The sequence below is a fragment of the Nicotiana tabacum genome, chromosome 18 (assembly GCF_000715075.1).
Source record: "Nicotiana tabacum cultivar K326 chromosome 18, ASM71507v2, whole genome shotgun sequence".
NCBI lineage: Eukaryota > Viridiplantae > Streptophyta > Magnoliopsida > Solanales > Solanaceae > Nicotiana > Nicotiana tabacum.
The window spans coordinates 10,585,499-10,599,921 of NC_134097.1; the positions used below are offsets into that span (position 1 = coordinate 10,585,499).

Below are 14,423 nucleotides of genomic sequence, written 5' to 3' on the forward strand. Positions count from 1 at the left end.
AGGAAAAATATTCCCGACAGGTATACATGTTCATGTAACACTGTAACAAGTTGGCTAATTAAAAGTCAAGTCTACCAGTTTAGTTGTCACTGCTATAGTAATTGAACGAGTTTAATTATTTCTATGCATGGACAATGTACGCGTATATATTTTTTCCAGCATTTGATAAAATTAACTTACAATAACAACTACCTCTTCACATCAAACATGATAATCGATTTAATAAGTTGAAAATAAAGGAAAAACTTGCTATATATAATGTTAAAATTTTTTTATAATTTTTGCCAGTGGAGGAGTTAGGTGGGCGGAAGAGGGTTCATCCGAACTCCCTTCGCCGAGAGATCAGATTACATTATATATATATATATATATATAACAACTACCTCTTCACATCAAACATGATAATCGATTTAATAAATTGAAAATAAAGGAAAAACCTGCTATAAATAATGTTAAATTACTTTATACTGTCAGCAAGTGGCGGAGCTAGGTGGGCGGAAGAGGGTTAATATATATATATATATGGGATGTTGAATGCCTTTGACTTCTCTGCTTATTTAAGTTTTTTTATTTTTTGAACCACCTTTTGGTGAATAACCTGGAACCGCTGCCACTGCTGTCAGCGTGTATATAATTTCATATCAAGAGTTAATTTGAATCCCAGATTCATAAAATCCTACCAACTAGGACACAGAGCGAAGAATTGAAAAAGAAATTGAAATTAATATAATTAATGGAACATTTTTTCTTACAATTTTTCAAGTGATTCATTGAATTACAAAGAGTAACATTATCGTGCAAACAATTGTGTAATTGTTGCAGTGTCAACTTCTCCAATTTCCTGTACTGAGCCATTTGGATTACCAACTTCTTCATCTTCCCTTGAAGAAAATGCAGGCCTTTTGGGAGAATTCATAGCTAAATTCACATCCTTTAATAAATACGAAACTTTTAACATTGTAGGCCTATCCAATGGATTTTTTTGGACACATAATAGGGCAATTTGCATGCATTTCAATAGTTTACAAGATGAGGTTGTATCATCAAGTGATGGATCCATAAACGCCATACCATTTCCATCTCTCCACATCTCAAATGCCTGGATTATAAAAGAAAAAGTTAAAATAAATTTAATTAAATACTGTTGGGATTTTAAGCTTGTGTAGCTTAAAGAGGGTGAATGAGAAATGGAGGAAAAATAAAATATTTGAGTTTCCCTTGGAATGAAATGAAGCTATCCTTACAGCTAACCGAATACTCAACAGAGTACCCCACAGCAAAACGCAATCTATTCCATATGAAAAATGGAAAGGAAGAAAACCCAACTTGAAATATTTCAAAGTGTGGGGGTGTCTAGCAAAGGTACAAGTTTCTTTACCTAATATGGTTAAAATCGGACCAAAAACTGTTGATTGCATTTTCATTGGATATGCTACAAACAGTAAAGCATGTCGGTTTTTGGTTCATAAATCCGATAATCCCGAAATTCACGTTAATACGGTAATAGAATCAGATAATGTTGAATTCTTTGAAAGCATCTATCCGTATAAAACTGAATGTGAGTCGTTAAGTGAAAGACCTAAACGACCTCGGGAAGAACCAAAGGAAAATACTCCAAGTATAGAAGATCCAAGGCGTAGCAAACGTCAAAGAACATCTACTTCCTTTGGACCAGATTTTGTGACATTCTTGCTTGAAAATGAGCCTCAAACTTTTAAAGCAGCTATGTCATCTTCTGATTCAGCGTTTTGGAAAGAGGCAAACAATAGTGAGATTCAATCAATTTTGGATAACCATACATGGGAATTGGTAGATCTTCCTGCAGGAAATAAGCCTTTAGGTTCGAAATGGATCTTTAAACGGAAAGTGAAAGCTGATGGCACTATTGACAAATATAAGGCAAGACTTATTGTCAAAGGTTATAGACAAAAGGAAGGCCTTGATTACTTTGACACTTACTCGCCAGTAACGAGGATAACATCTATTAGGGTGTTAGTGGCACTAGCGGTCGTGTATGGTCTTGAAATCCATCAAATGGATGTTAAAATAACTTTCTTAAATGGAGAATTAGAGGAAGAGATTTACATAGAATAACCTGCGGGTTTTGTGGTAACTGGTAAAGAAAAGAAAGTGTGCAAACTTGTTAAGTCGCTTTATGGACTTAAACAAGCACCCAAATAATGGCATGCCAAATTTGGCCAAACAATGTTGGCAAGTTGGTTTAAAATCAACGAGTGCGACAAATGTGTTTATATTAAAAACACTCCAGGTCATGAAGTCATTGTTTGTTTATATGTTGATGACATGTTGATAATGAGCAAAAACATGGCAGATATAAATGCTACTAAGCGCATGTTGGCTAGCAAATTCGATATGAAAGACTTAGGAGTTGCTGATGTGATCTTAGGAATCAGAATTCACAAGACTCTACAAGGTCTAGCATTATCACAGTCTCACTACATTGAAAAGGTACTTGACAAGTTCAAGTATTTGGATTTCAAAATTGCCAAGACTCCAATTGACGTGAGTTATGCACTTCAAAAGAATGAAGGTGAAAGTGATTCACAACTGGATTATGCACGAGTATTGGGAAGTTTGATGTATATCATGAATTATACACGACCAGATATAGCATGTGCTATTAGTAAACTGAGTCGGTTTATAAGTAATCCCAATCACATACATTGGATGGGAATGAAACGAGATTTGGGATATCTCAAACATACCCAAAATTACGCTTTGCATTATAACAAATAACCCTCTGTGATCGAGGGATATAGTGATACAAATTGGATCACTGGATCATCTAAAGTTAAATCCACGAGTAGATATGTTTTCACAATTGGGGATGGAGCAGTGTCTTGGAAATCATCCAAACAAACGTGCATCGCCCGTTCTACAATAGAATCTGAATTCATAGCTTTAGATAAGGCCGGTGAAGAAGCTGAATGGCTCTGGAATTTCTTGGAAGATATTCCATTTTGGCCCAAACGTTTGGCACCTATTTGTATACATTGTGATAGTTAAGCAGTAATAGGCAGGGCAGGGAGCGTTATGTATAACGAAAAATCTCGTCATATACGATAGAGACACAATACCGTTAGACAACTACTTTCTAGTGGTGTTATCACAATTGAATACATAAAGTCAAGAAATAACGTGTCAGATCCACTTACAAAAGGCCTATCTAGAGAGGCAGTTGAAAGATCATCAAAGGAAATGGGGTTAAGGTTTAGGACAAGTCATCATGACGGTAACTCTACCTAGTAGACTGGAGATCCCACGAGCTAGGTTCAAAGAGATCAAACAAAGTTATGAATGACGGTTCAATATTGTCAAATAACTCAACCCATTCTCGTGATGAAGACAATGTTCAGAAATCGAGGTAAAGCATTAAGGCTTTTTGATGAGTTAACAAAGCTTAAAGGTTTTTAATGATTTGCTAAGTCTGGCAGGATATGACCAGATAGTGTGTCTACAGGATTACACGTTTAGAAATCATCTATATAAGTGTGAAGTGTAAGCCGCTTCAAGGGGAATGAAATTAAAGGCCCATTCTCTAAGCACTCATGAAACCAGGCAGTGTTCATGGCTGAAACAAACACAACCGTGATAACCATAGATGGTTAAGGATTGATTGTGTGACTTATGTTGTCTAGGTATACAACAAAGATCGACGGTTCAAAGATATCAAATCTACCATTTGACCGAGTATATCCGATATAAGTTCACTACGGAAAGTTCAAAGGGAAACCTACTTATCCAGATGCAATTAATTCTTGCATGTAAAACACACACGCGTCTGTGCATTCCTTTATTTTATAGCCATTCCCTATTCATGTGGGGGATTGTTGGAATTTTAAGCTTGTGTAGCTTAAAGAGGGTGAATGAGAAATAGAGGGAAAATGAAATATTTGAGTTTCTCTTGGCAAAGGGACATTGTCCCATATCGGAGGAAGAAAAGGCTTTTGATGGGTATATATATAATTGATCTTCTTCTATCTCTTAAAGAGTTAAGAAGAAGGCAAGCCTTGCTCCGTCGTCGTCGTCGCTCGCTCGACTTCGGCTTCGGTTAAAGATCGATTGATTGATTAATCTTTTTGGATAAAATTTCTTTCAATTATTTATTTAATTAATTAAATAATTAACGAAAAATTCAATCCGGAATAATTCATGACCCGCGACCCGGTTCGGTCAGGCCCGTTTTCTTTCCCGGATTATTTTAAATATATTTTCCCGCAATATTTCAAATAACCCTGTTCCAACAGCCATGACTGTTTCTGAAAGGTTGCAAACCTTTTCAGAAACAATGCCAGCAACTCTATAAATAGAGTTTGAATCCCAGAATCTTTTCTTACGAAATTTTCTGCGCTTCTTCTTCTGCACAAAAATTCCAGTGTGTTTTACAGCCTTCGAGTGGCTCGCTGTTCACCGGCGTTTTTTTACCAACACTCCGGTGAGTTAAATCGTTCTATCCTGGGAGGATATATTCCAGCACCTCGGGTACTTGAGGGGAATAATTTCCTTAAGGACACACTGTGTATTCAGTGAGCTCGATTTATTCTTATACTGCTTTTTCCAGAATTTATTTCGTTAAACAAGTATTACTAACTTTCTGTTTTATTTTTTCAGAAAGTTTAATTGTTTATTACAGCAATACAGAATTATAACAACAATAACATACCAGGTGTATTTTCACAAGTGAGATCTGGGAAGGATAGTGTATACACAGACCTTACCCTTATCTTGTGAAGGTAGAGAGATTGTTCACGATAGACTCTCGACTCAAGATTTAACATATATACACTGGTAGTGTAAAGTATTTTTATAGTATCAATATACTTTTATCTGTTCTAATAGATATTACCTATCGTACTTTTCAGTTACAAATCTCACTTAATTAATATGAGTGGTTATTTGTTGTCCTATTTTAGATGACATGATTGTATAAAAATTCTCTTATATTATCAGCATATAAAAGTTAAGCTCTTTATTATATGAGTTTATTTGTGATACAGTGACAGTGTAGAGTTTTTTTTTATACTCTTAGGTCATCTAAAACATAGCAACATGTAACTATATAAAACATACAACTTGCTACAAATAGGTTAAAATATGTTGATAGTGTAAAATTCTTTTACAATATCGGAGTAAATAAGTTAAACCCTAATTAAATACTTAGTAAACATATATTGAAATTATAATCACAACTCACATATTCAAGAAGGTTCAAGTTTTCATCTGGACCGTGTAGGCATGTATTCTTCTTTCCACTTATGATTCGAAGAAAAAGTACTCCAAAGCTGAAAACATCAGATTTTGTTGAATAGATGCCTTGTTCCACATATTCAGGTGGAATATAACCCCTGCAATTCATTGAAAATATAGATATGGTAAATTAAGAATATAATCATAATTCATAAGAATGCTTTATGCTAAGATATACATATGAATAAATGAGTCTAACGATAGTTTAAGAAATTTATACAATATATTCAAATCACCCAAAAGATATTTATAAGTAACTTTTCATAAATTGAAACTAAGTCAGGTTGCCTTTCTACGACAAATAAATATAACTTGATAGTGTATTTTTTTTTTTTAATATAGTCAGTGTATATAAATTAAACTCTAAATATATATATATTACTTACATTGTTCCAACTACTCGTAGGGTATTTGCTTCAACTTCATCCTTCTTAAATATTCTTGCCATTCCAAAGTCAGAGATCTTTGGTTTCATATCTATATCCAATAAAATATTGCTGGCTTTCAAATCCCTATGAATAATTGTTAATCTTGAGTATTCTTGGAGATATAGGAGCCCTTGAATAATGCCTTCAATTACTTGAACTCGTTTTTCCCAATTTAGAAGTAATCTTCTGACTTGATCTATATGAAAAATCAAGTTGATGGAAAAAAATTAGAATAATGCATGGGAAAAAGAATTTCTTATTAGTAAATTAAAAAATGAGTAACAATATTAGTTGATGTATACTACTTTCCCGCTCCTTCATTTTATGTGGCATAGTTTGACTTGACGTACGTAACATTTAAGAAAAAACGAAAACTTTTAAAACTAATAGTCATAAATATAGAAATGTGTCATTTTTTAAAAAAAACTATAAAAGAAAGAGTGTCACATAAAATAAAGTAAAAATGACACTATATAGCCGCTGTAAAAATAATAGCCGAAAAATGTATGAAATTTGTATATTTTTTCTATATATATGTTATGTATGTTATATACAAAAATTATACAAGTTTTATATACTTTTTCGGCTATCGGAGATGTAAGTAATTTCTGGCGGGGGTGAGTGATAATATAGGGTGTAGCACTTATATCAGCTAACAACTTAACAATTATTTAATATTAGGGCAATTTAACCTTCAACTGCAATTATCTTTTAAATGACGTAATAGTATAAAGCTGGAAATGCACACACACACACACACACACACATATATATATATATATATATATATATATATATATATATATATATATATATATATATATATAATAACTTACTATAAATGTAGTAGTCCAAGCTCTTGTTGGGCATGTATTCGTAGATCAACATCTTCTCTTTTCTTTCAATGCAAAAACCCACAACTTTTACAAGATTTATATGTTGTAATTTTGCTGTAAGGATAACCTCATTTTCAAACTCTTCCAATCCTTGAGTAGAAGTTTCTGAGAGCCTTTTCACAGCTATTTCTTGCCCATTTCTCAACTTTCCCTAATTGGATTAATAAAATATCCTTAACATTTTTATAAATATTGATAAATGTATTTCAACTACAGAAGAAAAAAAAACTACAATTTAAACTTTATTTGCTCACTAGAAAGTCACAATTGCGTATGAAGGCCTTTAGCGAAATATCGTTCGCCTTTTTTACCCTTTAAAATTAATTTTATACTGGATAAAATAGTCATTTAAATTATTTTACAAATATATAGGACTTGAAAGTTAATTATATTTTGTGTATTAAATGCTTCCTTATTTAAACTATGTAAGAATCCTAATATTTAGGACTTAATAATTAAACTTTTACCTTATATGAATCATTAAAAAGAAAGAAAAAAGTCAACAACATACGTTTACTGTGTTTTTCTCCCCTACCTTTCATTAACAAGAGATACACTATCTATTACATTAATTCAACGGTACCAATAAAATACTACTATCAATTAATAAATGCTTACCTTTTAGAACTTAAAACTAACGACTATTTATCTCATCTAAACCTTGATATTTATAAATAAAAACAAAATTTGTAGTCCCTTAAATATGTGTTAATTACTATAAAAATATTTCGTTGAATATTTATTTAATTATTTTTCTAATATTTAGGAGTTTGAAATTTAATTAAAATTAAAAACAAAATCTTTTTTGAACTCTGCAGAAAGTCCTACTATTAGAACTTTGAAAATATTAAGAGTACTTTATACATATCTATATATAAATGATAAACAAAATACATAAAGGAAAGAATAAAAAGTTTAAAGAGAGGACATACGTGTTCTTAGATAATAGCAGTCCACATTTTAACAACTTTCTTATGTTTTCATTTATATACAATTATTTTTAGATTAAAATATTTTAAAATACACATGACTATTTACTAAAAATAATATTTATATTATATTATTAACTTTCAAAATTTATAAATGAAGTACAATTAATTGGAATGTTGAGCAAATCATTAATAAACACATATTTTATCAATTATTCCAACAAGATAATTTAAGAGATATTTTAGTTTTTAATTAATGATACATTTAGATGAATATAAATGAATTTTTAACTACAGTAATTGTGATTTCTAAAGTGAACTCGATTTTTAAATTTTATTCCTCTCATATAGTGATTCTTGATGAAAGATTCTTATTGAATTAAAATATAATAATAATCAAACATTTAAATTTATTATGAGCTACCATGACGAATTTGAATCAACAAAAATAACTTATGTTATTTTGAGAAAAAATAAAGTACTTGAAGTAATTAATTAGCAATAAAATCTAATTCAATTCTTTTTCAAATTCATCATAAAGTAAAAAACATTCAAGCTGACATGACTTTTTGTCGGCTACATAAATGTGTTTCCATAAATAGACTACTAGTGATGAAAGAAATCAAAAAATAGATCAAAACCGATTTCAGTATATTAGTAAAGTTGACTTGATTAAAATTTTAAACTAGAAGAAACAAGAATAAAAGTATAGAAGACAAAATGGATTCAAAATTAGTTGATATTAAATATATTATTTTCTTTTTTCATCAATTCCAACAAATAGCCCTCTGTAATTTTTTATACATTAGTAATTTGTTATAAAATATTCCCTCAATATTAGTCACTTCCAGACTTTATATTGTCACTTAATTATCCTTTTTTTAAAAAAAAAATTATATGACCAACCACTTTATTCTGAATTTTTAAAAGAAAGATATATTTTTTAAAAATTTGTGTTAATTAGATGATTCTCTGAAAATTTATGATAAAAATATATAATAAATATTTGGTCATTTGTTACGGAAGAAATGTGACACCATAGTATTCTATTGGTACTTATATCTCTTGTGCGAATGCGGGTTGAATTTTGGATAACATAATGACTACTTTTATGAGGTAGGCTGAGTTAGTTTAATAATAACAGAATCTATCATTTTCAGGACTTAATTTTTTCTTTATATTTTTCTAACTCAAGTATATTCTTTGATAATATTTATGTAGTTTCAAAAAAGTCTACATGTACAGTGAAAATATACGCGCAACACGCGTACCCTAAAACTAGTATATATATAATTAACTTATTAAGTTTTAATTTTTGGGAACAATGATCATTGACCCTTTCTAAAACCGGTAAATCAGGAGGTTAAAGGGAGAAGAACTTGCCTTTTTAGAATTAAAAAAGTAATACCTATAAAACAATTTGATTAGTTGCTTTTATGAAGAAGTTGACTACAGGCTCAACATGCTGCTAGTTTAAACGTGACAAGCTGGCCGAGCTGACCATGAATTGGCTCAGCCAATGTGGGACCTGCTCGGTCCGGATCCCTAAGCTTCACAGATCTAGTGGCGGAATCCGAAATTTATCCAAAAGAATTTAGTAAAAATAGTAAAATATCATACTTGACATTTGAACATATATATGACTTAAAAATAAATTTTGAACGCTCTTGGCTATCGGAGTATTTCCTAATGTTAAAGGGATTACAAAAATTATTTATAACTAAAAAGATTGTTTTCCGGCAACAATTAAAGTTGTCTCAGTATGATGTACAAGTTACAGGTTCGAGCCGTGTGGAAGCAGCCATTAATGCTTACATTAGCATAGGTGTCTACATTATACTCCTATGGTGCGACCCTTCCTAGGACCCTGGATGAATGTAAAATACTTTGTACATCGAGCTGTCGTTTTTATTGTTTTGCAATATTTGTACGGTATTATTTTTTAATGAAGGAAACTCGATTGAACCCTTTCCTCTATCTAGCTTCGTGCTGCATATAGCCTGAGGGTTAAGCATAGCTACTACAATAATAATAACAATAATAATCACGCCTCAATACTCGCTATTTAACAAGTCAAATCTTGAAAAATATGTCAAAATGTTAATTACCTTGTAAACAGGTCCATATCCACCTCGGCCAAGCTCATTGTCAGCTGAAAAATTATTTGTGGCTGCCTTCATCTCTTCAAAAGTGAATACATGCAAGCTGCTGCTCTCTCCACCTCTTCTATCTTCATTTTTGCTTCCAATTTTGTTCCTTGGAATTCTTCCTATTTCCAATTAATATTCGGTTAAACACCGACATAAAAAGAAATGTAAAGAGAAGAAAATGAAAAAGACCCCTTATGCATCTACAATGTAACGATGCCAACAAATATTAAAAAAAATAAAAATTGAGAGAGTTTACAATAATTATAATTACTTGGAAGTTGGTGTAAATAAAGAGAAAATGACATTGTATAACCGATCTCAAAATAATATTCAAATATATATATACACACACATTTTGTATGTTATATATAAATTTTATACAATTTTTCGACTACCAAAGACAAATAACTTATGGCGCGAGCAAAAAGTGAATACTCCTACAATAAATCCAAGTTTCCATTAGAATAAAATTAACTATGTAGTTTGGGTGCTATTATACAAAAGCAGAGTTTACACTGTGTATACCCGAAGGGCCGCGGCTGTGGGTTCCAAAACAAAAGTAAAGAATTACCTTGGAACTTCAATAGTCGTCTCCTTCTAAGACACCACAGTGTAAAGACAAGCAACAACAAGATCAATACTGCTCCAACTGGAATCAAAATGAAAATCACTCGATTGAATTTTTTCTTCTTGTGCATTCCTGGTTGATCAATTACTCCTTCTTGGATATCTTCAACTTCTAAAAATGTAAACAAATTGTAAAGACATTCATTCATATATAAAGCAAGAATTGAATAACAAATAAATAATGTGATTATCCGAGCCCGAAGAGCGTCTTGATAAGGAGCGTTTTACACAAGGGCAGAGCTACAACCAGCGAATGGTGGTTAGTTGACACCCTTCGCTAGAAAATTATACTGTATATATATGTCAAATATTACTTTTTATACATATATATATATATATGAAATCTTGAACAAAAATAAAAAAAAGCAGTCCACTGCACAAGACATCCCGCATTCACGTAGAGTCCGGGAAGGGCCGCACCCAAGGGGTCTGATATAGACAGTCTACCCTAATGCAAACATTAGTGGCTGCCTCCACGGTTCGAACCCGTGACCTAGAGGTGACATAGAAATAACATTATTGTTCCTCCAAGGCTTCCCTTAAATATGAAATCTTGAACGGTCTTAGCAAAATTCTTGGTTTCCCCTTAGTTGATTTACTAGATTCATATTTAATCTGGATTAATCGGCCAGTGTATTCCGGGTACACTAAATGTGCAAAAGAAGAATGTCATAATTGATTATTACCTCCTGCAGCAGCCTGAGAAAGTGCAGAATTCCAATCATATGAGACTTGCCATGCCACATAGCCTCTCAAATGCTTCTCTTTTGCATATGCAACTTTGGTTTTCACTGCCTCAACATCATCAAAACCAACCCAACTTGTCTCAACAGAGACATAATTCATCACATAAGTTGCATTATACGATGCATTATTAGCACGATATTTTATCATACCTCTCTTAATATCATTGAATCTTAACCAACTACTTATACTCGAAAACGGCTCATTTTCAGCTTCAGCACCAAACGAATAATCTTTAGGCCCTGGTCCTGTTCCTGTCGCGCCAATTTTATTATCTTTAGGACTAGCCAATGTCCATACATAACCATAAAAGGGAAATCCCAAAACAAGTTTTTGAGTTGGAAAACCTGATTTAATCCATGCATTTATACCATAATCAGTGTTCAAATCACTATTCGAATCGTATAATGCTGCAACTGGAGATGTATTATTTGTTGACTCTGGATTATAATAATCAAAGGCAAAAACATGTACCCAATCCAAATATTTCCTCATTGACTCAATTGGGAAACTCAAATCTTGAATCCAGGGTGTGTATTGAACAGCCATGGTCAATAAAAGTTGTGATTTTTTCGAGTTTTTGGACTCGAAATCAATAGCAATTCTCCAATCATCCAAAAGGGTACCCAAATTCGTCATTTCTTGTGACGAACTAGGTGAAATCCAACAAAAATCTAGTCCATCAAATCCGTAAAGACGAGCGATTTTGATGGAAGATTCAATAAAGAATTTTCTTCCAGAAAAATAGGTACTTGACATTAATAAGTAAATACCTGAGTCATAAGAAGATTGGTCTTTTCCACCAATTGATAAGAGAGTCTTAAGAGATGGATTCTTTTTCTTGACTATGTTATTGAAGTTTTTCAATTGTTCATCATCTGATATTGAGACAATCATTTGGTCTGTTGATGTATTGAAGTCAATATTAGCAAAGCCATAGATGAGGTGAGTGTAAAGAGTTGAATTGATGCTTTGGATATTTGGAGAGTAAGATATATCATTAGCTTGATAATAACCAGCTTTTATCCAAGTTTCTGCTGCTATGGAATTGTGTAGTTGAGATTGGAAAATTGTGTGGAAGAAGAAAAGAATGATAATGTTTTTGAATGCCATAGAAGAGCTAGAAGAATGAGCTACATTAACTCACTAGAAAAGCTTAACTTATATACAATTATATACATGAGTCGTTGATAATATGAGTAATTTTATACTACAACAATAACAACTCAGTATAATCCCACTAGGGGTCTGGGGATGGTAGTGTGTATGCAGACCTTACCCCTACCCTGGGGTAGAGATGCTGTTTAATTCCGATAGACCCTCGGCTCCCTCCCTTCAAGAACTCCCCACCTTGCTCTTGGGGTGACTCGAACTCACAACCTCTTGGTTGGAAGTGGATGGTGCTCATTACTAGAGCAACCCACTAATAGTAATTTTATATTATAAGTGTAATTTAAACTGTCATAAGAAAATGCATGTTTTATCTCTTAGGTAAATAGTATTAGTGTAATATAAATGAGACCGCTGTAACAAAATACATGCTTTGTCTTTTAGGTAAATATATTCACTTGTTATAGGAAGGGGAGCCTTGGAGCAATGGTAGAGTTGTATTCGTGTGACATCTAGGTCACGAATTCGAGTTGTGGAAGCAACCACTAATACTTGCATTAGGATGGACTGTCTACATCACACCCTTTGAGGTGCGCCCTTTTCCCGCATCCTATGTAAATACGGGATGCATTATGCACTTAGTTTCACTTATTATAGATTGTTGTGCAGTGACAACTCAACATACAAACTTGATGGGTTCTACATTTAAGGTTCTAGCACTAAATCCTAAGTATTTTCAAAATTATGGGTTTAAATACAATTATATTAAAATTTTAGTGGATTTTCACATATATATATACTTCCTTCGTTCACTTTAATTGTCCACTATGGATTTTGCACACTCCTTAAAAAATAATAAATTATGTGCATAATTTACCATGATACACATATTAATTGATGCATATTTTTAGTGGATTTGAAAAAATAATTTGAAATGAGTAATTAATACTATGGGTATAACATGAAAAAAATTTGTCATTCTCTTGATATGCGAAAAGTGACAAGTAAAAGTGAAAATCTATTTTTAGAATACTAGACCAGTAAAAGTGAACGAATGGAGTATATTTTAAGGAGGTTTACCTATAAATATCATATGAGCATAGGCGGATCCACGATTTAAACTTTATGGGTTCAGATTCACAAATCTATTACATCTCATCTAATTTAATGGGTTCAAAATTTATTATTTGTATATATTTAATAATTTTTTGGGTAAAAATACAAAGTATGAGCAGAAACGATGTGTTAAGTTGAACCCGTAACTTCTATACTAGATACGCCTATGCATCTTAGTGACGTGATAATGTAAAAAATTCTCGTTAAAGCAACACTTGATATTTTATCGAAAAGATAGATAATCAAAATTTAGAAGGAATATACATCAAGGTGTAGTTGACAATATCATACTTAGCTTGGAGAATATAAAAGAGAGCAAGTTGGTAAAAGAGTACTATTTTCAGCATAATTCATTGGAGACCTATGGCTATTTGACAAAATACTTTACTTTGTATGAGAATGAAAATGTACATTTTATGTGAATATTAACCTATTGTACAAGTTAGTGATTTACTTACATAATTTTTAGGTTGCTGGTTTGATCTTCATTTATTAAAGATTGTTGACTATATTTATGCATTAAGTGATATAATAGTGTAAAATTTATTTTCAGCATATAAAAGTTAAACTTGTGTGTATACATTGTTTTTTTCCTCTTATATGTATATATTGCTTTAACATAAATAAGAGTTGTGGCGTGATGGATATGATGAGGACAAAGATCACTTTTAGCCTGCAATCAAAATTATTTATATCCGATAGCCGTAAAAGTATGTAAAATTTGTATATTTTTTATATATAACATATATATATATATATATATATATATATATATATATATATATATATATATATAATAGGAGATATTATTATTTTCGTTATTATTTTGAGAGTGACTATATAGTGTTATTTTCCCTATATTTTTGCTTATCCTTAACTAGAAGTATGAAGTTTGAGTGCTAGTTGTGAAAAAATTCTAGTATGAAACGCTTCCCCTTTAACGAGCTTAAGCGATGTAAATTCTAATTAATCGGGACATTAATAAAATAAAATAAAAAATCAGACTTTCACGTCCAAAAGGGCGAAATATGTCGCCCGCGTTTTCTTTATTTTCCATTAATGGCTGTTTTAGTCAAACTTTAGCTGCCGTAGCGCATGCTATGCTAAGTCAATGCAACTATAAGAGAGGACTTGACTAAAGTAAATTATATTATT

At 31.8% G+C, this 14,423-nt stretch overlaps 1 protein-coding gene across 3 annotated transcripts; it reads right to left on the reverse strand.

The window, feature by feature from the left end:
* Window positions 1-703: 703 nt before the first annotated feature.
* LOC107790460 (cysteine-rich receptor-like protein kinase 19) lies at window positions 704-12,203 on the reverse strand. 3 transcript variants are annotated; one of them, XM_075236600.1, is made up of 8 exons: window positions 11,816-12,181; window positions 10,985-11,296; window positions 10,243-10,410; window positions 9,630-9,790; window positions 6,533-6,743; window positions 5,655-5,892; window positions 5,216-5,366; window positions 704-1,099 (listed from the first exon to the last, which is right to left on the reverse strand). In XM_075236600.1, the coding sequence occupies exons 1-8, from the start codon at window positions 12,153-12,155 to the stop codon at window positions 791-793; spliced, it is 1,890 nt and encodes a 629-aa protein (XP_075092701.1). In that variant the 5' UTR covers window positions 12,156-12,181; the 3' UTR covers window positions 704-790. The 3 variants fall into 3 exon arrangements, with proteins under 3 accessions (XP_075092701.1, XP_075092700.1, XP_075092702.1); XM_075236599.1 differs by having other exon boundaries at window positions 10,985-12,203; XM_075236601.1 differs by lacking the exon at window positions 10,985-11,296.
* Window positions 12,204-14,423: the final 2,220 nt, after the last annotated feature.